Here is a 26529-nt window from a genome sequence, read left to right as displayed (position 1 = left end):
ATTCTCGAATAGCTTAGGTTTACGACTTCCGCTTTTGGCGCGAACGGCCAGGGTTCGAATCCCAGCAGTGGTAATAGTGGTAACCTCAGCGCAGAGGATTACCTCGGGTTTAGCTTGTGGGATTGATGGTGCCGCCTCACCCCTTGACGGCGGTAGAAAGCGCGCTAGGAGTTCTCGTATAACAGATATATACTGGTAGACTGAGCATTTTTTTGATGGGGGTGTCAGCAACCTGGTCGCTGTAGTCGCTATCTAGCGGGAGGGGCACCATGCAACACCAGCGTTCAAAAACCTGTCGAAGTTGATTCTTTGAGACGTGTAGTCTTCTAGTAAGTCCTCGTCGTTAGGCACGCAGGCGTTTTTCATCGTTAAGTTTGATCAACTCTGCCATGCCACCGGTCGCTGTACCGTAACTAGCAGTTGGCCTTATCGCCGATGAGCCGCATCGGGTCGTGTCGTTGCAATCCATGACGGTGTCATTTGGGCCCATTCCATCATCTTCGCTTTGGTCTATATAATCGGTCTCTACTTCGTTCCAGAAATACTTTTCTATCGGTAAGTGCTTGATGTCAAAAATGTCGACCGGTTCGAGAGGACCTTCCCGAACGCTTCTGTTTTGGTTAGGAGGAAACTTGGAGTCCACAAAGCCATCGGGTTTAAAGATGCCTAGGTCGCACAGCAAGCCGCCGAGTTTATCGGAGAAGACTAGGTACACCGTGGTTGCGGTGGCTATAGCAGCAACGAACAGCAATAGGGCGAGGCAGCAGCAGCACCGGCAGGACTTCCCGGTCCGTCCTTTGTACGCCGGTGTTTGCTCGCTCAGCTGCTGGCGTTCAGTGGACTCCTGTTCACGGCTCAATGCGGACGAGTTCCTGCCATCCGAATCCTCAGACAGCGGGTCCAGCGTGCGAATTTCGTCGGCGATTGAACTTCGTCGCGCCTGCATAGAAGCTTTAGGCTCCGTCCTATTATCTTTACGTTTCTGTGAGGGCTTGTCCTCGGACACTTCCGACTTCTGGAGCTGGGTAAGAGACCTCCTGAGATCGTCTTGCTCTGCCTTCTCTGCCCTCAGCTCCTTTCTCAGCCTTTTCTTGCCCAGATTGGTAGTGAGCACAGGAATAAGAACTGCGCGCTCATCGGGTTGGCCACCATGTATACAGGGTGATCAAAGTTAAGTCAACAGGTGTTTTTTTTTAAATGAGGCGCTTATATCTACGTGAACACCACCTCTACAGTAAGGCTACGCACCAAGGGGTACACTGAATGAGGTGGTAATTAGTTATGTCAGTTACTAAATTAATTAAAATTTACTAATAACTGTTTACTTGCTGCAGTAAACATTCATGTTGGTATTGAAAAGTTAGACGGAATCGTGCTTCTACACCGTTTCATTTGGCAGAATTCTTCTAGCCCATCCATGCCCAGAGATATCGAACTGCAAAGTTTAATTGCCGATCGCAAGATTACGCATGCACGGCGCGAGAACTGGCGCAAAGCTCCTCCTTTTGTGACGAGCCTGCTGTGCATGGTGTTTGGTTGAAAAGTGATAACTTGCACCCCTTCAGTTTTGGCTTGCGTAATCGCTAACTGCAGTGCTCGGAACCGCTGTTATTCCGTGATTTCGCCAGTTTAGAGTGAAAGAGGGGTAGTTATCACTTTTGCCTGTGCATCCGCCCCGTCGTCAAACACCGCACTTCACCAATGGTTCTGCTGCGGTTCTCGTCGCCTTGCAAGCGTAATCTTGCGAACGGCAATTAAACTTTGCAGTATGAGATCTCTGAATGTGGATGCGTGAAAAAAAATTCTGCCAAATGAGACAGCACAGAAACACGATTGCGTCTAACTGTTCAATACAAACATGCCTGCTTACTGCAGCCGGTGAAAAGAAAGTTAATTATTCAATTTTTATTAATACGCCACCGAAATCAATATTTACCCCATGATTCTGTGTCTCCTGGGCGCATAACCTTACTGCAGAAGTGGTCTTCATGTAGATCTAGGCACATAACTAAAAGAAAACCTGTCGTATTAACTTTGGTCACCCTGTATGCTGCAAATGGGCCTTTTGCTCTGGGTGCGGGTGAGATATATACTCGCCGAAAAGTGCACGTGGTGGCTTAAGCGGCTGGCCGGGAAGGTTCATCAAGGAGAGTTTGGCCGAGTAATCATCAGAACCGTTTTTTACCATGTCTTTCATCATTCCGGCCCTCATTTTTGCAGCCATGTCTTGCACGGGAGCGGACGTTTGAGCGGGCGCCTGCGAAGGTGGATAAACCATAGGTGGCGCCGTCGGAGGAGCGATAATCACACCCCCCCCCCCCCCCCATCCGATGATGAAGGCATCGGAATTTGGCAGCGAGATCAGGATAGGAATCGAGGCGAGGGTTCTACCGCTCGTACACGGAGCAGGAGTTGGGCGGCGGCAGGCGCGCCCGTGGTTGGGGCAACTAAGCTGCTTATCAAAGTGAGGTGATGGTTCCCTGTGGTAGTAGAGCCAGTCTTAATCGAAATGCCAAACATAACCCCACCTGTTTAAATGCACCTGCGTGCTCCTTGACTTTGTGACCGTTGGCACAGACGTTCGTGCGCCCCTAGGGTTGAGTTGCGGTTCGCCCTTCTTGGAGTCTCCTGTGTCAGTCTTGGCAGGTTCGGCATCCTTCTTGAATTCTTCCCGTCCATGTTCACCTTCTTCTGCGGTCTCTTCTATCTTTTCTTTTCTTTCTCGCGCGATGACGGGACAAGCGCACTGTTGGAAACTCACTTCCTGTCTTCGCCGTCGGCTTTTGCAGTATGTCCTGTTCTGGCTAGGTGTTTTTCTGCGTTGCTACTGTCGGAACCCTTCTCAGAAAAGTTGTACGAGAGTTCTTTTTTGTCGTTGCGAAAACCTCCCCTTATGCCCGAGATGTTGCTTCAATCTTCCGAGGAGTCATGTAACACGCAATTTTGTGGCAACCTCGAAGATTACGAGGGCGAGGCACCTATGATCGCTTGGCCAGCTGGCTGGCAATCGATGACAAAAACGACGGTCAGAGGTTTTAACTTTTAAATTTGCATTTTGTTTCATAATCATTTCAAACCACATAATTATCTTTTGTGCAGCACCGTAATTAGATCATATTTCTTTGTCCTCTCCTTAAACCATTGCTGTCTGGTCGACACCCTCATGGGGCATGCGCCAGTCCTATAGAGACAACAACAGCATCAATAGGACTCGTGATCTGTCTGCTTCGGTGCCGCCACGAAGCCTGTAAGTGATATTCAAAAGCGAGATCTGTGATTACGTGGCGGCTGAAGATCAGTTGGAGCCCCGCGGTGGCACCGCAGCAGAGAGCTCACACGTCCTATTGATGCTGTTCTCTATAGGACTGGCGCATGCCCCATGAGGGTGCCGGCCAGAGAGCAATGGTTTAAGGAAAGGACGAAGAAATCTTATATAATTACTGTGCTGCACAAATGATAATTAAGCCGGTTTGAAAGGATAATAAAGGAAATGGAAAGGGAAATGTTAGAACATCAGAGCGTCATTTTTGTTAACGATTACGACCGAGCTGCCCAAGCGCTCAAAACTGTCTCGCCCTCGTCGTCTTCGAGGTTGCCTCAAAATTGCGTGTTATATGACTCCTCGGGAGATTGAAGCAACGCCCCGGGAACGAAGGGCGGTTTTCGTAATGGGGCCCCGAGTGTCGTACCGTTTAGGGCGTCCAGCGGAGACGATCGTTAGTCGGCCAGTGTGCATAACACAGTGGGGTTTCACCAGCAAGAATTTATGTGACGATCGTGTCCTGTCTAACTGGAGCACGCAAAGGAAACCGAGTAGCCCACCACCGCTCCCCTAGGATGCATTACCCTTGAATATAAGGATAGAAACGGATACGGCCAGTAATTCCTGCCTTGGCGTCTTGGCCTTATGGCCAAGGGAGGTCGTTTTCGCCTACGGCGATGAAACCATTGGGGGGTAGGGGTACACAGCTTTGTTGTAAAAGCGAGGTACGCATGCATCACGGTCGGTCTTTCTGTATCAATTCCACCCCGTAGACCGTTGGCACGGAACTCTGGAGGCACTAGGTGATAAATGGTACAAAAATAGCTACTCATCGATTCCCCAGAGTTCGCAGCAGGCAACTTTATTAGGAAAAGTGCGGAGCTGACAGCGGCCTCTGTCTGACGCAGGGTGCCACTTACCACATTATCCGCACTGCACTGCTCCTTGAAAAGTTCCCACTTTACTTCTCTGTACGTTGTAGAGCCGCCAAACCTTTAATATTACGGGAACGTCGACTGCTGGGTGCGTCAGCTTCTGATCACGGCTGGAAGCGGCCAAACGAGCGAGGTTAGTTCTCGTGCGCAGAACCATCCCGCCAATGCAACCACCGTCTGCTAGGTTGTTTTGCACGTACAACAGGAACCTTTTCAGTTGGTAGCCAGCCGACTATTTCTGAGAGCAAGGCGCACGCGAAATCGGTGTCACCGCGCGGCAATGAAGACAGGCGGCTGGTTACCCACGAAGGGCTTGTGACGTGCTTGCGGAACGGCCTAGCAGAGAATCGCATTGGTGGAATTGTTCTGCGCATGTGAACTACGCTCGCTAGTTTGGCCTTTTTCCACCGTAGTAAGGCGCTGACCCGCCCTTCAGTCCACGCAGCGGCGATATTAAAGAGTTTTATCTGACCGTTTTCGCCGTCCCGCTCTGCTCCGGATGGCCCCACGAAGGCTTTTAGATAACCGACAACCGGATTTTCCTGGACACGGAATCATCCGCGTCATCATTCATCTCCTGTGCGTGTGGCAACGAAAACTTCATCCAAAGGGAAATAACAGAATTCCCATTACGTGGCAACGCAAAATGCCGTGTTTATTGCATTATCTCCCTATTTCCTTACTTTATTTGGTCTCTGAAACAATATAATGGTCTTCACTAATTTAAAAGAAGCCGTCAAAGCTTCGAATAGCCAAGACAAGGCTATCTTTCTGAACGCTGCATAGAAGTAGGCTTGCGGTTCGGTCAAAAGTTTTTGCATCTGTTCTAAACCTCGTTGAGGTGTGTGACATCTTTGCCTATGAGGAATTGCTGTCGCGGTTTCGCCACTTATGTTTCAACTGAAGAAACGGACTTCACAGTAGCGCGCTCGCCTCGCTTGGGGCAGCCATCTGGAAATTCTGTGCGGGAGCGTGAGCTGCCCGGACGATCCGCCTAGCGTGCCCCTTGAGCGGAGCGGGACCCCGCTCCGGTAACGCCGTTCGCGCTGGAGCGCGCCACGCATGCGCAATGGCCCTCCCGCTTGCTGTCGGAGCAGAGCGTACCGTCAAAAACTATTAGCTACAACTCTCTATTATTAACGAATTCGGTGGTTGCATGTGTTGATTGACGATATGAATAAAAAATTATTGTTTGCCAAGCCATTTATTTCAATGAGGTAAACACATTATGTTCATTTCGTTCAGCTAAAAAGTTTTGCTTGCCAGAATAATAGGAGAGTTCTGATATTTAAAACACTCTTGATAATCAGAAATGTGTTAACGTATGCCAAGTTATGTGCTAAGTTAGAATGAAGGTTTTCTGTCCCGTCTGATAACTTAAAAGAGAAAAACATTAAGCTAGTATTCCGCGTGCTTCGCAACGGGGATAATTTGGTGGTGTCTCCTTTTGAGTGTCCTCGTGATTTGACGGCTACAATGTTATGTCCTTGTTAACTCAAATTCTGTCAGTGCGTTAGAAGTAGCGGAGCGTGAATTCGTACTGAAAAATTCAAGAACAAACACTGCTCCGGCCGATGTGCGAACAGCAAACACGGCTTTATTAATCTCCCCTCATGTTAGTAATGTCAGACATATAATCAGGAGTTGCAGGAGAAAATGCTTATTTTGTATACGATAACAGCCCCATTACACATTGGACTGAAATTTTTATCTGAATTTTTAAACTGACTCTCGAATCGAAGGGGACAGTTAGGGTATATTTCAAATCTTGGGCTGCCATAACCAACCCCAGAAATACGTTCCGGAGAAAACGCACCTTGCTGAGCTTAGCTTTCCTACATTCTCTGACTATTTATGTTTTCACAAATTTGCATTAAATACAACAATTTTTCTTACAGTTTCTTCCAAGACGTTCATTCGAAGGCCGAAGCCCGTCGGTGTCGTCAAAGAATCCCCAGCAGACCCTGTTGTGAAGGACCTGAGAAGTGGATGTGCTTCTAAACCACTCTGCATTATTTTGCCTGCGTGTTCGTCACAGTATTCTACCCCGGACAATCACGCTTGTGTGCTTAAGTGGACACCTGCGATCTCGAACAGGAATCTTCGGGCAATTGAGAGCTTTTGTGCTTACAAAGTGGGACTTGTGCTGGCACTATTCTCAAGAAAGCGACGGTGATTTTTTGACCGGCAGTGATATGTGGCCCTGGCACCCAGACAAGAAATTTCTCTACCCTGCTGATGTTACGTCTCAGTTATAGTGATGTTTTAGTTCAGAAAACAAGAGAAAAGTACTGCTAAACTGCACGAATAAGTCGACAAGTCGGTAAAATAATCTGTAAATAAATTAAGTTTTGTTCATTGGAATGTCAAGAGGTGTACCCTCTCAACATTCTCTTACATTAAACAAGGTGGATAGAGAGAAGGACGAGAAACACTTTTAGTAGAATGAAAGGCTGTATGCTCGTTTGGAGAGAGGGCGGCTTCGTAGGGGAGGGGCGCTGTGGTGGCCGAAGACAACAAACTGGACATGCGTCTCTTGACGATGTAGGCATGCGCACTCGTGTCACGTGCTTGCACGTTTTTACCGATTTAAATCTAAGCCATGCGGTGCTGCGATTGCGTGCTTTTTGGCACAGAGCACAGCCGGCGTGGCATGCAGGTTCGGAGCTCCGGACTGCTCGCCCACGAGCACTGTTCGTCGAGAAGTGGGCTACGGTTGTGATGGTAGGGGTATCGACAGTGGAAAACAGCGATGAAAACATTCAAGCGCCGTGTATGTGATTGCTCTCACAATTAGAAGTGTAATGTTGGAGGTCTCTATACGGTGGTATTCTGCCTCAGGACACAAGTAAATTTACGAAATGCTGTCCTTGTATTTATTGCTGCGAAAGACTTCATTTGGATAGTCTGCTTCCGAATGCTGTATCAGCCAAAAGGCACTGTTTTAACAGTAGAGCTGCTCTAGGTCGATCCTGTTAGTCCGTCTGCCGACGGTCGTGCGTCACGTAGAGGTATTAACAGGTTCCCAGACCCGCCGGTGGCATCGCAGAAACCGCTCTTCATACCCACCTACAGAGCAGTGATCGCGAAGGGGAGGGTTCCTCTTCCTTCTGCCTTCGGTCCCTTAAAATCAGCAGGTTTTTAGCTATGTTGCGCATTACCTGTCGTTATTGCTTACTGAACCAGAATAACAAAGCCACTGGCCCGCAAGAAATTGTAAGGTTCCTTCGTGATTAACCGGCGCCATGCACGTTTGTCTTTTTGCAAAAGAAACATGATTGCAGTGTTGCGCCAACAGAGCGCTAGGGATCCATTAAATCGCTTGAGTTGTATTCGTTCAACTGTGTGACGTTGTCTTACAATGCCTGATTATCTCTCTGCACCGTGAAAGCTTGTCAGTAAAGAATATTTCAAACGTGTTTTGCTTGTAGTTTTATTGCTTAGAGGGAAACACGAAGTCTGAATAGCTGTGCGCTGTAACTGAAAGATCGCAAACTTAACTGTTTTGTGGGCCTTTGTTCAGTGGAAGATGATGCTTGGATTGTGTAAGCAAATAAAGCACCAGCCGTTTCGGTGAACAACACAGGCGAATATGATAATTTGCAGAAGGCCATACGGCTGATAATGAAAATATACGATTTTATCTATCCGGCATCCTCCCCCGAAATATAATGGCCCCCAATTAGGTTCAGTCAGCAACTGTTTCTACAAAGAGGGTTTAATAGACCTCAATCCGTCACTGTTGGTAACTAGGCTTTGGGCCAGTTATTCCTTGGAAAATAAATTTCTTTATGAACTCTGACCATCTGATATTCCGTAGTCTTGAAAGGTTTATTGGAAGCGCGGTGTCACCAGCGCTGCTTTGATGCGCAGAAGTGGCGGCCCTTGAGTTAGACGACGTAGACAGTTCGTTGAGCTGGGCAATCGGGCAGTGCTCCTAAATTCCTTGCTTCTGTCGTTGCGCCCACATTTCACGGATTGGGGACGAACTTAATTGCAATCAATAACCCTTTGGGCCAAGAAGCGAAGTGTGGTGTTTTCCCAAAGGGAGTCTACTTATGAGAAGGCCTGGTTCTGTGCTGTCGTTAAAAGGTAAGTTCACGAAAGCACCGGTTATGGTAAAGTATTTGCTATAATTCTTTTGGGTGGGCTTGGTCCTTCAAGGCATTGTTTTGCATTGGGAGTGTGACGAACCGGAATAAGTGCTTATACAATCTACTACAGCACGTGAGGCGGATTACCCCGAAATAATAATAATAAGAAGGATCATAACCATTTTCACTACCATCATCGTTGCTATTATTTACATTATCATCACCGTCATTATCATTTCAGAAATACTTAGGCGTTCGGGCAGTTGACTGAACATATCTCCGTGTCTTGCTGCTCCCAAGAGTTCCAGGGAGTCTTGTTTATTTTGAAGCCTGAGCTACACTGGCTGAGGTTGATCAGTTTCGCGGGGCTCCTACAGAGCCGTGCTGCGCATGCGCGAGGAGCAGTGACGTCAAACTGTGCACGAAACATTGCTGGCTGCCCTCATCTCTTATACACCTCACGCGCCCAGCGTCTTCGCCGACCTCCGTTCCGCATGTGGCGGCGCGGTACACTTGACGATCATGCGAGGGGTGGCCGGGTGTGGAACCGATCGCTCGTGCGTAGCAACACTAGCGTGCGCCTGTGGAACCAGCTTAGCTCTGGGGCGATTGGTGACGCTGTGCCGGAACCGCTTGATAAATATACACGTGTCACATAATGCCTCTACCGTGTGTGTGTCACTGAAGCTACAGTAACCATGATAATCAAGCTAGTCCTATACAACCAGGCATGCTAAGAATAACCAGCTGAAGCCAAGCTCACGCTACGTATATCATGGCATAGCGGAGCTAAGCCACTGCTCATTTTTTCCTGAATAACGAATCAGTGAGTACATATGTCATGTACTCGTGGGCGTGATACGACCTCCAAAAGCCGTCAAAGAAACTCGGAAAGGTTTGCTCGCCATTCAGCAGCAAACGTCGGTCTGCGATCATCGCCATCTGGCACCCTCATTTAAACCTTGCGCGAAAATAAACGCTAACAAACATGCAAGGGCACACAAAAAGCACAATTGAGGACAGCAATGTAGAATTTAAAGCGGTCGTTGACAATCGATACGTCAAGACAACACGCGAAATACACTCGTGGGGCTGAAAGTGGTTTACCAGAGAGATAGACAGAGTGCGAGAGGCAAAACTATTATTGTCGCAAGGGCTATTAGGGGAAGGATGGTTACCGAGGGAGAAAGGTCCCCGGTGACTATGGCAGTTTGAGCGACGATGGCTTCTTGCACCAACAAATCCCAGCTACCTTACGCCATCACCCAGTGCTCACCATCTCGATGGGGGGATGAGTTGTGGGGCCTTTGCCAGAGAGGGTGGTCCATGTTTTGAACTGCCCTACAAGTGGAGCAGGGGGAGGGGAGAGGTACAGAGCGGGGTGCATGTGGTGCATGTGGGAGAGGCAAGCAAGGGTGTGCGTCTGCACTAAGGGTCACAGGCGTTGTCCTGCGTGAGAGAGCGCCAGGTGTGCAGGGGGGAGTAGACGGCGGGAGAGGCGGTAATGAGACGTAATGTCAGGAAAGGAAAGGAGCCGATCTCGATCTGATACGGCTCCATGGAAGGGATCAATACTAAGACCCGCTGGGAAAGTGAGTTCTCGAGCGGCATTGTGTGGTGCCTCGTTTCCTCCCACACCTGTCTGGGCTGTGGTCCACACTAGCTCTGTGGGGCAGTAAGGGGGATTTTGAAGAAAGACTTTTAGGGCCGGGGGAGAAATGCGATCCCGGGTGAAATTTCGGGTGGCCGTGTTCGAATCGGAAAGAATGATCGCAGGGGAAGGCCGGAGGAGTGTTAACGCAAGGGCAATACCCCCTCTTCCATAGTCGCAGGGGAAGAACTCCGAAGGAGAAGGGTGGTAACAGCTGTTGGGACTGTTGACAACTGCGACTGATTAGGCGTCGTAGTGCCTACAGCTAGCCGCGTCAGCACAAAGAGTTGCTGGATGTACCTGTCGTGGTTGCAAGGCGGGTGTACTGACCAACAAGATGCGCTTCGACGAGCTCAGATGCGGTGTTGTAGAAACCAAGCGATTCTACACAAGTGGTGCCAGCGCTCCGCGGAATCGTCAGCGCCGTCTTGTACACTTTGCAAATTACACAGTCCACCTTTTGGAGTTCCTTAGAAGACGGTGGCATATAAGGGAGGGAGTAAGTTACGCGACGTGTGACGAAAGCCGGTATCGGGCGCAACTGGTCTGCCTCTTTGAGCCCTTCGTGGCGGGTCATGATGCGGCGGAAGTGGTTGAAAGTCTGATTGACTTGGGATGTGAGGTGCACGAGGAATGTGGAATTGGCACCGTGGTGTTGGATATTGAGGCCTAGGACTTTAAAGCATGGAACTCGGGGAACTTAGTGGTCATCCAGCCGCACTGCAATGTCCGGAGCTGCGCGGGCGCCTTTGTGGCTGTTGGGCAAGAGAAGAAGCAGCTCTACCTTCGCGGGCGAACAAGCATCACGAGCATAGGCAGCGATACAATCTTACCCCTGCTGTAGGATGGTTTCAATGTCTGCGGCACTGCCGCCTGAAATCCATAGCGTGATTTCGTCAGCATACAAACTGAGCGGAAGCGGGTGATATTATAATGAAGGGGGGGGGGGTATCATAGCGATATTGAAGAGCAGTGAATAGAGAACTGTTCCTTGAGGGGTGGCTATGGTGGCGAATGGAATGACGTTTGATCGCAGATCATTAATCCGAATAACTACCGTATGGTTAGCCCGCTCCTACGTAGTTGTAGGTGCGGGCTCCAGGAGACAGAGAAGCCAAGTGGCGCAGACTGGCATGGTGGGAGACCCGATCAAAGGCCTTTTGGAGGTCTGGAGAGTTTTCTTCGCTTGGGAGAAATGCTATTAACACGTTCGTTTGGATTCGTTTGTCTGTAGATGTCTTCTCGGGATCGATCCCAAAGAGTACCCGTAACGGGTACCAGCTTATCATGGGCACAGGGAAGAATACGCCATTAATGATTTCGTCGGAAGGACAGGTTACTGCAATAGTAGAATGATAGAACATCGAAAAACCACCGGGTGGTGTTCTTGCTCGCAAGGTTTTCTGGAAAACTGCAGTCATCCTGTAATGAATAAAACATCGATCGTTATCTGAGACATCGTACGTCATGCAGAGGGAAATCATTTCAATCGATTTGTCCTCATTTTCCCTGGCTGATAAATGCTGCGAAAACTGAAGCCTGCATTCTTTTGATCAGGTATAGATCACTCACCTTGGTTTTACTCTGCTTTCAGTTGTTTTACGAAGGCGTTTTTAGTCGCCGTATTGGGAACGCTAGCATAAAAATAACGTTTTATTGCGCCGTATTATTCTTCTAGAAGTTTTGTAATGTTGTGAAGCTTCGAGATAAAGTAATGTAAGCGCTTATCCTCTACTTCCCTGTTTTCTTCCTCACAACAGTGTTCCATGGAAGTAATGCTTCATAGCGGCCCTACTTCCTTCCTTCTTTCAGTCCTTTGAAGGAACATCATGGCTAGAGCTATCTGACATTTTTTTGGAGCAGAGCTGCTTAAGTTTGACCTCGGTACGTTGGCGTGAGCAAAAACATACCAAGAAAAAAAACTCGCCTGGCGGGAGGCGGCCCACAAGACCTTTGCGCACTGGCTTTAGCAAAAAAAAAAAAAAACACCGAGTGCGCGTCAGCGTGCTGCTCGTAAGGAGCCCCCGACGTCGTCGTCCCTGCTGGAGCGTGGGCTTGCGCCACGCGAGGAGCCCCCGCATTCGTCGACGTCGTCTTCCACGCGGCGGACCCGTGGCAGGCCGATTGCTACAGGGAGCTGTAGCACGTGGCACAAGAGCCCGTTGGAGCGCCGTCCAACCACTCAAAAAAAGACACAAAAATTTTCCCAGTCCACCCCTCCCCATAGAGCCGGAGGTCTTTGTGTTACCCATGTGTCGTTTTTGGTCGGTTGAACTTGGGATTTTCGGGGCGGCATCGTTGAGGCGGGAAAGCCGGGAGTGTGCGGAGGTAGGTGAGCGGGCCTGACCGGGTCGGATGCAATGGTGTCTTGGCGACCGTTAAGGTCGCGGGTGGCAGCCTTGGGTCGCCGCGTGCCGTAAGAAGAACGTTCATAGACTCGCTCTTTCTGCTCCCTCTGTCCTGGGATCCGCTGTCAGTGTGGGGAGAAGCTGGGTCGACCCCCATCTCTGCTGTTTCTCCAGCCCTGCACCATTTGTTCAAGCTGCGCCACTTTTTTTCTTCAGTGATTGAAACGCTTGAAAATCTGTGTAATAGTTGTAGAATATCGCCTCGTTTACGGCTACTTTCAGTACAATGGTCTGGGTAGAGTAAAGTATGTGCGTGATCGTTGCAACCGGCTTTTGTAAGGGCCTGTGGCTGTTAGCCCAATATCTGACTTCTGTACATTGCAAGTCACAAAAGACAAGTACAAATCCCGACTAGTTAGGATGTCGACTGATTCAGGCGCATGCGACTATAACACCAGAAAAATGGCAGCCTTGCCGCTAAAAGTTGTCGAGGAACTCTGTTTTCAGTATGGGGAGTTGCTGGTCGAAGGTTTTTGTAGAAAACCACTTCGATAGGGCAAAAGTTAGGCGTGTCGACGGTGCTTGCTGTTAGAAACGCTTGTCTGAACGTCGACAGTCACTGTCCTTCGAATGAATCCGCAGTATAACGTTAATGGCACTACATATCACAGTGAAGCCATTGCGCCAGTTGTTCGGTATAAAACAGCGCTACTTCCCAACAACCAGTAAAATGCGCTCTGTCTTCGAGCTCGAGCGCCTTATCCCTCCCGCGTACGCGACCGCATTAAGGAAAATAACGAAAGCGCAGGGCGCTGGTTTTCCTCAGGTGGACGGGAGAGGTCTGGGTCTCGAAGCTGCAGCTAGGCAGCTAAGCGTCACACACCATCTCTGCAATCTGGTGCAGACTTCTGGCGCATGTAATAGTGCGTCAAAAAGTCCTGGAGAAGTGTGTTCGTGCACACCGAAACCACCTTTGACTAGCTTGTAGTCGGCTTTCCCTTATCCTTACACACCGCCTATTAAAGCATGGGCAGACGAACTAGCAGATCGCGAATGTTGTTGGCAGAAATGTTATCCAAATGCTTTCGTCTCTATACCGTCTATGCATAAGTGGGGGGCACGTGACAAGACGCCACAGAGCATATATTTTTGAACACGCGAAAAATTGAAACCAATCGTGCAGTAATTCTTAATATAAAGGCCTTGAGTAGTGACTGAGGGTCGCTAAATGGTATTCTTGCACCCATAAAGTATTGTAACCTAGGATTTTCAACACTCCATTAATGGCTTTCCAACCATAACTCCCTTAAAACTGTTAAGTAGAATGGCCTACTGTTGAGCGAACAGCTTTTTTGTTGATCAAATCACAGACAGTGCTCGTGAGTGGAAAACAAGTGATATTTGTAGAGTTACGTATATCCGCGTCGTAGTTACTATTTTTTTTACAAAAATTTCGTTTTTAATCAAGTAGAAACAAACCGATGACTTTTACTGAAATCTTTGAATTTAACTTTCCACTCGCTGGCTCATTAAAAGCGCTGATATCAAGAACAGATATCTTATGTTTCTATCGTTAGGGTAAACGAAAAAGCTGAAAAGGCAGCAAAAGAGACAAGTGAAGCCCATTATAACATCTTCGTGCAGAAGAATGACAATTTAAAATGCTAAAGGTTTAAGAAAAACACATCGCCTAAATCTGGTAGTAGAAGAACGTGCTGTTTTTTACAACTAGGCTTTTTACCTCTGCTTTACGTGCGCATCCTCCCATTGCGTTCCAGGGGAGGTCCTCCGCCGCTTACATATGCATCGGGTACAGAAACGTCTTGCCTAAGGCACCTTTATCGCGAATGCTAAGGAGGAAACGGCTGTAACTCTTCTTCCATCACAACTATCCCTCCAGAATTGCATACAAATTGGCAAATGAAACGGCTCCATTACTACGCCCAGTTTATTTTTTTTAATATTTAGTTAGTTACCATTGTTCTATTAATGTTTGATGATTTCCTTGTGCTGTCGATACATTGAGATCTATGAGGAATTATGGTAAAAAAAACGATCGTAACTGGTGGTTTAGTGATTCTACCTGGCAACGAATTACGTACGAATTAGCCACTAAGCCGACTCTGTCATTACTACCTTTTTTATTTACCTTTCACAATTTGACAGTTACAGCAAACGGAAATTCCACAAATTTTACAAATTCCGTGTCAATTATCAAAATATGAAATATCTAGTGAAACAAACCGGACAGTGCGATGTTCGTCTGGTATGATAAACTACATTCCTTTCAAGTCTTATTTAGCTCCTTAACTAAGAACTATGCTAAATCGGCAGTGACGGACAAACGCATATTTTAGTGCACTCCAGCAGTGGGTGGAAATTCTGACCAACTGTGACCTCTCCTCCCAGCGTAGCATGGTGGAGACGGCCCGGGGGCCAGCGCAGGCCAGGGTACCTCGGACTAGAGGAAACACCCCACCAGGCGGGTGCCTAGACATCAGCACCTAAGGCTCGCAAAAATAAAGTTGACTTTTCCTCGACCTCCTCCCCCTAGGCCTTTGGACTGCCTTCAGGAGTATCGTGTTCTGTTTCATGAATTCGTTTGGCTATGCTCTCTAACCACGTTCACCTTATGCGTGGAAGGCGAATTGTAGAGCACAAGGATAACTTCACTGGCGTTCCATCTGGCCATAGTGAACTGGTCCTAATTTTTTTTGGTAGTAAAATAACCAAGAAACCAGTTGGTTAAAAACTGTTCTTAAGCAATGTTCGACGAGAGCGCTCAAAACCAGGGAAGAGTAAAAACGAGGTTTCAGTACTAGCGCGCTTCGAAAAGCGTATACCAACGAGGGTATTCAAAGTTTCTTCGAAAGTAACCGTAAATCTATGAAGTAACATTCTACAAATGCGAATCTCTTGACCAAAAACAGAAGAGACGTTCTAATCAATCAGCAACACATTATACATATGCTGACGTTGGCACTGACGAGACTTTACAATCCGATTCATGTTGGATGCGGATTGTTGAGCGAATTCGTCCAGGAATATCGAACATATGGCACCTCTAACAGTTTAGAACGTGGGAGAAGAAACGGCTGCCCACCACGCTGTGTTGTTGTTGCTGCTATCACATGATCATTAATTAGCGCTAGCATTGTTTTGAAGGTAGAGTCCCAGGCCAGTGAGCATAAAGCTTGGTGTGCCGATGGTCCGTTTCATTACTTCTGGTTCGACAGAATCACAGTGATAGCAAAGTTGTGTGTTATAAAACCTCTAATGCGCCAGTCGCAATTGAATTTTTAAAAGCTGACAAGGTTTCCATCATTCTGGTAGATTTTTCCAGTGGGAAAAGATTACCGAGTGAGGATGCCCTGGGTCAAATCCAAACAGCGAAATTTAACATCTCTTAAGCGGGGTTATTCTGTTGAACTGTGCAATTTAGTAGTCACATGAGTCGACTTATTAGTCTCAGGCGAGCTGTGGGTAAACCCGACGGCGAACAATGATCTCGATCTCCAACGCAGAGATCGCCAGACCTTAACTTGGGCTCCTGGACTGGTTAACCACACCCTTTTCTCAGTGATGTAAAATATTCTACTACTACTACTACTACTGAAAATTATACTGTACTGGGAAGTTGATGCATTCGAAAAATAAAACGACCGCTGGAGGACTTTATAATGTCCATAAAAGCAACCGGTCTTTTTACTCGCTTCGCATTTGTATCTTAAAGCGGCATATCAACTAATAAGCCATTGCATGGAAACCTGCCAAAATCACTTCTTGTTGGCACTCTAAGTAGCAACACCGAAATTATTATAAAAATATCAGTTGTTCGGGGTTTCAATGCTCAATAACAATTTCTGGGGCTTGCAAACGTGCGAATTTAGTAAAATATGTGTAGTACATTTCATCTCGTAATGGGCGAAATTCACTTCATTCTTGAAATTTGCCTCTTGATACGTGTGCGAAACATTTAAACGCAAAAATCAATTAAATCCACTGACAGGGGCTAAGCGGCATTGAGTGGTTGTATAACCTCGTTTAGACTCGATGTTATCTCTTCTATCCAGTTGTAAGTAATACCATGATGAAAACCTATAATTTTAACTTCTATATTTCTACTTAGAATTAAAATTACAATGTAAATGTGGTAGTTTACGGGCACAAGAAATATTGAAGCACTTGCAAATACATAATTACGCGTTTTCCGTGTCCTTTATGTAAAGTGACAGAGAACCCCACATAGCTGAACATCAATATCTGGCAGAAATGTAGTCTCCAAAATTTCGAGTATCAGCGAATCCCTTGGTTTGCAGGGTGAAGGTAAGTAAACATCCAAACAAACAAACAAATAACCAAACAAGCAAGCAAGAAAGCAAGAACACAAACAAACAAACAAACAACAAACTAAATAAATAAATGATAGTATACGTTTTAAAACATTAAAAAACATTTTAAATATTGAAAAACAAACGGCTTAAAAATTAGCAATTACGTGTGTAATACCGTTATGAAATATCCATTTTTATTATGTTATTTCGCAAAATACGTAGAAGCAAGGAACTATGACTGCCGACAATATGCTATCAGGTTACTGCTAGTTGTCTGGTCCGTTTTTGTTGAATTACTGAATCGCCTTAGCCGCCGTCCCCATCTCCGCTCCTGTGTCACCCCCCCCCCCCCCTCCCTTGCACCCAGCACAACGTTGTGATTATCAGAGTAAAATTTCTCCCCTCCTCCTTATACCTCTCTTTGTCTCTCCTCAACGCCTGTCGATTCGCAGATCGAGCTGGCGTTCTACCAATGAAAAAGTTCGACAGGTGCCGACAGATCAAGACTGTCGGCAGTAGTACATTCTGACATACTAAAACCGTGGGCCAAATTGACCGCAGAACTAAATGATTACGAGCTCGATGAATCTGGGCTCAACAAGTAAGATTTCAATTGCTATCGTGTGCACACGTGCGTAACGAAACAGATTTTGTATATTGTTATTTTCAAGTTCCCACTGCCGGGAAAACTTTAAATCCGTGAAACAATGCAGGCGACTCGTGTAACGTTTGAATGAAATCAATACAAGTTGTCACATTGAGTTCAATGTCGTCGCTCGCTTTCCTCTTCTCAATTGTAAATGCAGTCAGCACACAGCGAACGGGCTACGTGCAGTCACCGGGTGCTGGTGTCTTTTATCACATTTTGACAGAGATGAGGCGAAGCGGTGAGCAAGGCCAAAGAAGTGCACGTCCGGACGATGATGCAAACGAATTTCCAGCCTTTGTTGTACGTGTCCTTTCTTTCTGAGCGTGGGTGTACTAGCGATCAGACTGGGTCGATGAATGCCCTCTCGAAAGCGGCCTTCCCGACTCCCGAGTTGCGAAGCTCGCGAAGAATTCAGTCGCACGACGTGATGCGAATACTTGAGGCTGTCTCTTCGCTCTCCCGACACGGGAGTCGCATTCTTGGGCGCCGTCGACATCTAGTCTTCACAGGCATTTGCTCAAGTATTCCTTTGCATAACGCTGGTTTCCAAGTACGTGCCGAGCGTAGGCAATCTTACGTGCGTCGCTTGACCGCGACAGTGTTTCGTTCGCTGTAACCACCGATCCTTTGATTGTCGTAGCAGGCTGCGCCGCGAAATGAATGCAGAGGTGTCTTCCCCCCTTTTTTCTTAGTGACACATTAGAGGATGGCTTGCGGCCTGCCAGCCACTGATTAGATCTCCACAGTGAGGGGAGCCCTACAAAGGAATTGGCCATATGAGAATAGTTGAGACACTGCAGCTACTAGTATTACAAAATAGTAATCTAATTTAATACGAGATAAGCGAGGGCAGGCCTGTTCTTGGCCGAAATACACCCAAGATAGACAATAAATGAACTGAAGAGTGCATTTTATATGAGAAATAGTTGAAGGTGGGGTATATTTTGAGCTTTATTTTTAGAAAATATTTTATTCGGCTCGTAGATCTTTGAGAATCCAAGGCACAAGGGAGCCATACCTCAGTCAGAAATTACACGCACAGGTTCCTTTACATGTCACTGTACGCCCCAATCACAGCGAGGCTGGCATTGATACAATAGAGAAATGCGTGCGCAAAAAGCAATACTCTGGGTGCTCTCCTCTTTTTATTTCACACTAGTATTTTCCTGGCGACAGCATCCAGGCCTAAATAATGCAACCGGGACATAGACCGATCTTGATTTAGCAAAGCGCCGGCATTAATTTTGTACTAGGTAAAATCAATTTATGAATACAATGCTTTTAGGGGCGAAGCTCAGGCCGTGTCCCATCCCTCGTTCCTGCTCGCTGCTGCACGGCACTACGATGATGATTGCGGCAGGATCCCCCTAGGGATTGGCCAACCAAAGATTGGCCGAAGAGGTCAAAACGTTCAACGCGTTCGTTGCTACCCAACGAGGAGGAGAGGAAGAAGAAGAGGTTGTCGTTCGTCGCCTGCGAGCTCAAGACACGTACCGGGAGGTACGTGTTCAAGACACGTACCGACACAAGACGCTCTGCAGAAGGCGACAGCCAAGGTGGCTAAAATGTCACACACCGAATTTGCCAACTTGCCCATGGAGATTCTCATCGTCCCAAACAAGCCCTACATAATTACCACAAACATCGACGCCGTCGACGGGCTTGTCAACGGAGCGGTGGGAAGTCTCAAGCTTTGCGAGCGAGGATTGGTGGTCTTGACGTGGTGGCGCCCATTTCGATCCCACGGCTCTGTGGCCGCGACGAGAGGTTCGTGGCGCAATTCCTACTGCGCTACAAACCGAGACGCGAGCATGGCTACGAACGCGCCTTGTGTCCTTCACTCATTCAGATGGCGGGCGCCGTCAAGAAGACCTATAACAATGTTTCACGGTTTCACCGATAAGCATTCTAGCTTCGCCCCTCTCATCATCATTCACTTCGTGGAGATGGCAGGATTTTTTTATTTAACAGCGGTCGTTTTGGCTCGTTGGGTAAAAAAGATGGTTATATAAATTTTATTACCGCACGTTAAGTGACCGAACTAAAAGCTGATTGTAAATAAAACTTGAAAAATAAGCAACTGTCGACACATGTTGTCAAGAACGTCGGGTTATACGTAAACGGCTGGCATCTTTTTTTAACAAAAGAAAGAACAAGAGAATAAGCATATCTATTATGAAAATTGTGTAAGTTTTGTATGGCAGATGCGTCATGGCACGCGGCAAAGAGGTTGATAGAATTTGTCAACCACCAATTCAACCCGATCCAGTCACGACGGTGAACCGTAACACAAACGCATTCTCCAGTGGTAAGGTGCTCAAGCAGTTTTACCACTGACTATTTTGAGCCTAAATTAATCGCTATTTTAAACGGAGATCACCACACATTGCCCCACATCACAGCAAGTAGTCCTTCGGGGCCAATGCCACCAAGACGGGGGTTGGCGTTACTCCGCGGCAAAGTTACTCTGAAGCCCAGGCAAGGAACCATCAATGGCAGTTAAGATGCACTATCGAGGTGCCGGAATTCTTCTTGATAGTATAAGCACAATCCTAACATTTTGGATAAGCTTTAATATTCCCACTCCCTCGCGCTGCAGTGTGGTGTGCGAAATACCGCGAAGGCATCGCAGTTCAGACACAAATGCGATGACGTGAGTGTTACGGCGCGGTGTAGTGCTCCGTCTGGTAGGCCCTTCTGTGTTTTATTTTTGTAGCGCAAGCTACACTACGCTACCTCGCGCAGTCTTCGCGGGGTGACCAGTTTTTCCCTTGAGCGCTAGAGGCCAAACTACACCCCCTTTCGCAAGCGCCCAGCACGGAGCAGCGGTCCGGTAACGGGGAGAGATAGGCGAGGAGGGAAACTAGACATGCGCGGGACCCGTGCGCAGGACGTGGCACGTAAAGCGACACCGCCGCTCACCTTGAACGGCCAGTCTCTTCCGTGGTGCACCCGAGCCAAGTACATTAGGCTTCTCGTCGACTGCCAGTTGTCCTGGCTACCTGCGGTGAAGGCGCTCCGGCAACGCGCAACGAGGGTCCTCCAGGGCGTGCGGAGGTTGCTGGCGCGTGGCCAGGGCTGCACACACACCATGGCCCTGCGGGTGTCCCACGGGATGGCGTCGTCCGCTGTCCTTTATGCTCTGCTACTGGTGAAACTCAAGCTGCGCCGGTGGGAGGAGCTGGAGCCAACCCAACTCTCGGATGGGCCTGCTGCTCAGTACCTACGAGAGCCATAGCGCGTTGCCGCAGTGGCACCGCCTGGAGCCACCACCCCCAGGCACGGGGCAGGCTCCACGCATCACCACCACATTGCCGGGGGTCTGTAGCAAAAGGTCCACTCCACCCCAGGCCATCTACCAGGAAGTGGCCGCCCTGATGCAGGACGACACTGCCAGACTTCTGCAGGTGTACACGGACAGTTCCGGGCAACAGTTGACACGCAGAGCCGGAGCCGCATTGGCGGCCCTGGAATTTGGCACGGGCCAGGTCTGCAGCCTGCCCTTCCGGGCCTCATCCAGACACGCAGAGCTGGCTAGACTCCACTTGGCCGCGGACCTTCTTCTACAGCGGGGGATCCAGGTCCGAGGGACCATCATCCTGACATTCTTGGATAAAACCAGCGCTAATTCAGACGAAGACGAATAAAGCAACCACAAGGACAGCCGCTGGTCTAACAACTGAAGTTAGACTTCCTGGCTGACTTCCGGTCTGCCCTCCTCCGTCTGCGAGCTGCCGACCAGCCAGGCAGCTCCAGCGGCTACGTAGGGCGGTCGCTGGCGGCCAAGCTTCATGCGGTGGATGCCCAGGGGTGTCCACTACGACTTCACTGGCTGCCATCGCACGTGGACATCATGGGCAATAAGGTAGCAGACACCCTATGCAAGAGTGCTGCTCACCAGGCAGGGGTTCCAGCCTACCGGGACGCGGTGCCATTCGAAGCTGCAAGGACTATCCATGCCAGGGTGGGGGAGGCCATGTATCCAGATGCCCCAGTGGTCAGTGGTCGAACTTCACGGGTCCTACCCGGACGCATCAGCAGAGACGCCCTGTCACCCCTGCTTCGCCTGCGGCCTTATTGCTGCAACGTGGCCGCCGGGTATCCCCCAGGCTGCCGGGCACCAGCGCCACCGGGAATCCCCCAATTGTGCCGACTGCCCAGAGTTCGAGCCGCTCGCGCACTTACTGTGCTCTTGCCACCAGCATGACACCGCGAGGGAGGAACTCCGGGCCACCCTCCAGTTATTCGGTGCACTAAGCCACAAGCTGGGAGACTTCTTGTTCCCAACGGGTCCGGACGCATTCTGATGGGAGGTCTTCCAGCACCTCCTCAACTTCCTGGTTGTTACAGGACTAGGGCATCGTTGTAGCTGTCGAGCCTTGGACGAGACGAACGCTACATAGACTATATCCCACTAACCTCCTTCTTCCCTCTCTTTCTGCCTTCCTATCCTTTGAACCCCCTTTCCCTTCCATGGGCCGGTTTCTATGAGGGTGAACTCCCCTTTGAAATCAACAATATGCCGAGTTCTTTTCTCTTCCCTGCTTTCTTAATAAATCACCACACCGGGACGTGGCGGAGGAATGTGAGGGGGCCGCCGCCACAGCGATAAGCGCGCACCACGAAGGAAGTCCACGAGGCCACGTGCGCCGCAGGACCGTGTGGGATAGAGGAAGGCGAACATACAGCTGTGGTCGCTCGTACAGCGATGACAATTAAACAACGCCGAGGTGAAAAACAGCAAAAATGGTACTGTTGCGTACAGCTTCGCTACTTTCAAGTCTTGCGCATTAGTGTGAGCTTCCTTCAGTTTTTTATTTTTAAGTGCGAATGCACTTTATAAGCGACCCTGAATTCCGTTGACCGCCGTCCGTCCACATAGCAACAGCTGCGGGTGCGCGCGCTCCTCGTCTTCCTTGGCAACGTGGGGAGATGGCACATACCCACGTGGGAGATTGGCCAGGAATCTCCTCGTCTTCCTTGGCAACAGGGGGAGATGGGCGCGCGCTGCCTGGCCGCTGACATGGCACATACCCACGTGGGGGATTGGCCAGGAATCGGGCGTGAGAAGGGCTAATGCACCCGCTTAAAGGAGTACTGACACGAAATTTAAAGCTGAGATCCGCTCTAGCAATCAAGTATAACGACAACACAAATAGGTGTCTGTGCACGGCACATACCCACGTGGGGGATTGGCCAGGAATCGGGCGTGAGAAGGGCTAATGCACCCGCTTAAAGGAGTACTGACACGAAATTTCAAAGCTGAGCTCCGCTCTAGCAATCAAGTACAACGACAACACAAATAGGTGTCTGTGAATAAATGCATCTTTCTTTCTTTGCAGTTGTGTGTGTGTGTGTGATCTCTGTTTCGCGAACATTACCGAACCGCGCAAATTCAACTCCTGCATTCGCACTTTCACATTCTTCCCCTCGGGGAAATGCGGGGAATTTTTAATTACTGCCCTTTCAGCGTACATGATGTGTCCATATGCTCTTGTATGCACTGCTTTATCGTTCTCTATCTCATATCAGAAAACCCGAGTTTCGTTTTTACCGCAATAGCATTCAATGCCCGATTACGCGAAAATGGGGCCTCGGTGTGGCCACGCGACGGCACTTTGCAAAAATGGACGATAGTGAAAAGTGACTAAGTATCAACCAAAAATCCCGGGCCCTTCCACCCTGGAAGGGAGGCTATCCATGAGCCCGTTTAATAAAGGACGAATAAGGAAGGGCAGTGAAGCTGCCGCCCTGGTGGAATTTCCTATGTTGCGGTGTAGCTGCATGGGTATTTCATATGATGAATTATAAGGATAGTGCCTCGATCTCTATACGTCACACAGAAAGGACACATACGATTAGTGGGTGGAAACGAGGACGTCCTAGTGCGCCGCACAGATGGCCGGCAAAGAGTGCCCGGCCTTTCGGAATGTCAGGGAGGAGAGAGACTCCGCATTTGACGAGAAGCGGGAATTAATGAATGACTTTACTGAGAAGGAGGCCGTAAGCCCTGCTAGGGTATTCAACCCAGCCAGGGTATTCAGCTGGCTAATCGACCCTAGCTGCGTTGATCAGGGGAAAATCAAAAAACTATACGCGACTGGGAAAAGTTGCGGCCGCGGTAAAGAGGATACTATAAAGTGGAGCTGTGACCACACGCCCTCGTAGAAGCCCATGGTTCACTGCCCAAATTAGAAGTCCATGGTTCACTGCCAAAAGCCAGCTTATATCAACGGGGCCTTCACCGATCTTTTTACAGTCGGCTTCACCTATAAACCGAGGCGCGTTGAATTGAAGGGATTCTTGGAAGGGCAACAAAAGCCCTTTATACCAAAATAAGGGGTTTTTAGGACCCTTTCTTAATCACGATTTTTTTTTCGATATGCTGAAAATTGTACGCCTATGCTTCGTCTGTAGCCGGAGACTATTTGATCGTTTTAGCCAGCCAGCTTGACAATAAAATAAATTGGAGTTAATTGAGGTATGGGATTCGAACCCGGGGACGACGGAATGCGAGCTACTTATCACAGCGACTTACAAGCACGTACTTTGCTAACAGTAGTGATTCGGGCATGTTAATTACAGAAGTATCAAAGCACGCTAATAGCACATATCAAGGGGTAACAAGAGTAGATAGAGTGAAAATAAGACAGCATAAGTAAACAACGGAAAGAGAAATTACCTTTTTGAAGTTGGTATTGAGAGGACACAATTACACCTCTGGAGGCCCACAAAACTAATTTGAGCAGACTATTTGCAAAAGTAACGTAAAAAGACACGTTTCCGATCAAAGCTTATATATAGGGCTTACAAGGGCAATTTACCAAGCTTCTCAGTTCTAATTAGAGGGAGAAGAATAAAACCGCACAAGTGCAAAAAGAACACGGCAAAGGTAATAAGCGGCGAACGCAGCACTGACTCTGAATTTTGGTAACGTGGTAGGGGGCGTAATAAATTGTTGGCAGTGGTTTTCTCCATACGTTCGTATTAACGACGATAGTCTTTCCTAGGCTACTTGAACGGGAAAAGTTTGGTCTGTATGTCGGTCTGTCTTTCTGTCGTTCTGTTTGTCTGTTTGTCTGTCTGTCTGTGTGTCTCTGTCTGTCTGTCTGTCTGTCTGTCTGTCTGTCTGTCTGTCTGTCTGTCTGTCACTTGATTCAGTCAGTCGGCCAAAGTAAAACAGGTGCTGCGCAATAGTGTTGTATACTCACAGCCAAATCTAAACGTCTACGTCCGGTTTTAATGTTGATGCTTGTCAATACTGTTAACAAGAACAAGACATTGCGCAAATGTAAGACAGAAAATCAATACATGAGTGGTATTTACAGTGTTCCTTTATTAAAAGTCTATGGATGCTTGCTTTTTGCGATAGCAAATAAACTACTACATCAACTGCAGAAAATTGGCGCGTGCTGTTGCCCGCGCCACGTGGCGGAATTCGAAAAAATCAAACAGTAACAGGGACGAAAGGTTCTACTAGATAGGTTCTGCGTTCCTCTTGGAACGCTCGTGGAGTAGGACAACGTTGTTCTACAAAAGTTGTATTCACGCGCCTCAATTCCCACGCGTCTGCCCCGTACGGCAGCGCTGGCATCGATGCACCCCACTTGGAGCAATGGAACGCGATAAATTTAAATTGGCTTGAGCAAACCTCAAGCGTGTTATCTTGGAAGGAACAAGACGGGAGAGAACGGCATGAGAGGTGATCGGGAAAGAAGAGGGAGGCATTTACTTGCCAAAGGCGCCAGTCGACTATCGTCTTGCTAGACGTTCGCAACGAAAGGAGCAGATACGCGGCCAATTTTTTTTTATGCCATCGTTCAGTTGCTGTTTTTGACCTACCCCTGCAGCTTTTGTGCTTTGTTTCGTCGCACTACTGGAGTCCAATTCCTCGCTGTAGTCAAAAGTGTGCAACGTGTCATCATAGCGATTCTGCTGCCGTGTCATACGGTTCGCGCGAAAGGGTTATAAAGCGCGTACTCGGCTAACATGAACAAAAGGCGCACCCGGCTGGGGTTCCTAAAAAAACGTCCACGAAAGAACCAACACTCGTTCGCGCATTCGATTCCCAATAGCTGCTCCGCACTCGATAGCTCTTGAATAAAAAAAGTAACACACAGAAAAGCGCAGGAATCTGAGATGTCGGTTAATTCTAGCTCCTGTGGAAGCAGTGTCGTAAGCAACACGAATAGCGATCTGGGCAAGTAGCTGCCGCGGGTTCAATGTATGCGTCGTTCGCTAGTGTAGATCGGCTTGAAATTTCGTCAACGAACCTACCTAAAGGAAGCGTTTTCGCCATCTGATGTCGTAATAAGGTTAGGATGCGCGTCAACTGTTGTTTTTTCAGCCGTGCTGTCAGTCCAAGTTTTTTGTTATTGCTGTTGTAGAAGCAATGGCTATATTGAAACGGAGGTTCACGCTTCATTAACGCATCTGCAACGTCAGCTGGCTTTTTTTTTTTCGTGAAGCCGGGGTGGTCCATCTCGCTACGTTGAGGCTCATCGAGAGGCAGGTGTGAGACTGCTCATCTTTTTCTCCTGCTATCTAAGAAGTCGCCGCGGGGGTTGGTTTCACCGCAACACCCCAGAATGACCAGTCAGCTTGACAAAATGTACGATCTTTACTAATTACGATGACCATCATGGGATTAGTGCAAAATAAATGGAATATGAGATGGGTCACCAGCGGAGGTCGTGAATTGACACTCTTGTCCCTGTGCCTTTTCACCCTTTCTCATGTTGGGGTGAGAAAGGGTGCTACGTATAGTGCTAAAATAGTGGCTGCCTTACCCTGTCAAAAACGGATTCCTCCTTCCACGGCCCGTAAGGTAGATAACGTTTTGCTATGCAGACACGGAAAACTCCATCGGTGAGTTGAAGTCGCTGGTGCCTATACTATACCATAAAAACTTAAAGGGGCCCTGAAAGGCATTTTGAGCACACTAAATGAACTAGCGCAATCGCTAGATTGGGTCGCCAACGTCACCTGTGCCAAGTATTACTCTTTTACGCGCAGCGGAAAGCTCACACTTTTGTTGCAAAGTTTGTCGCTTTTTTCTCACCCTTTCCTTCGTGTTTTTGGACGCCGCCATCTTCACATGTCTACATCATCGATTCCCAGATGTTCGTCATGAGCTAGACATCCTGCTATTGGGCGGCTTTTTCACGCACTTGCGGCAAAGAGATGAGTCGTCTGCTCAGCGTCGGCTCGCCGGCTGATCTGCCAGTGGAGTGCCGGAGTGCTTTGACATTTTACG

The 26529-nt window shown here is 48.3% G+C and overlaps 1 protein-coding gene across 4 annotated transcripts in view; it reads left to right on the top strand.

The window, feature by feature from the left end:
- The window catches only part of LOC144169212 (calcitonin gene-related peptide type 1 receptor-like), a 165821-nt gene extending 157822 nt beyond the window's left edge, over positions 1–7999 (top strand). For all 4 annotated transcript variants that reach the window (XR_013322391.1, XM_077698251.1, XM_077698253.1 and 1 more), the window contains one exon: positions 6096–7999. Coding sequence is in view for 1 of the 4 variants with exons in the window: in XM_077698251.1 (XP_077554377.1) it covers positions 6096–6170 (75 nt within the window). In the remaining 3 variants the exon portion in view is untranslated. The remainder of the gene's footprint in view (positions 1–6095) is intronic.
- Positions 8000–26529: the final 18530 nt, after the last annotated feature.

This window comes from Haemaphysalis longicornis, unplaced genomic scaffold (genome assembly GCF_048455015.1).
Source record: "Haemaphysalis longicornis isolate Haplotype H1 unplaced genomic scaffold, Haemaphysalis longicornis Haplotype H1 scaffold_2, whole genome shotgun sequence".
NCBI lineage: Eukaryota > Metazoa > Arthropoda > Arachnida > Ixodida > Ixodidae > Haemaphysalis > Haemaphysalis longicornis.
This window is presented reverse-complemented; position numbering and strand designations above follow the sequence as displayed.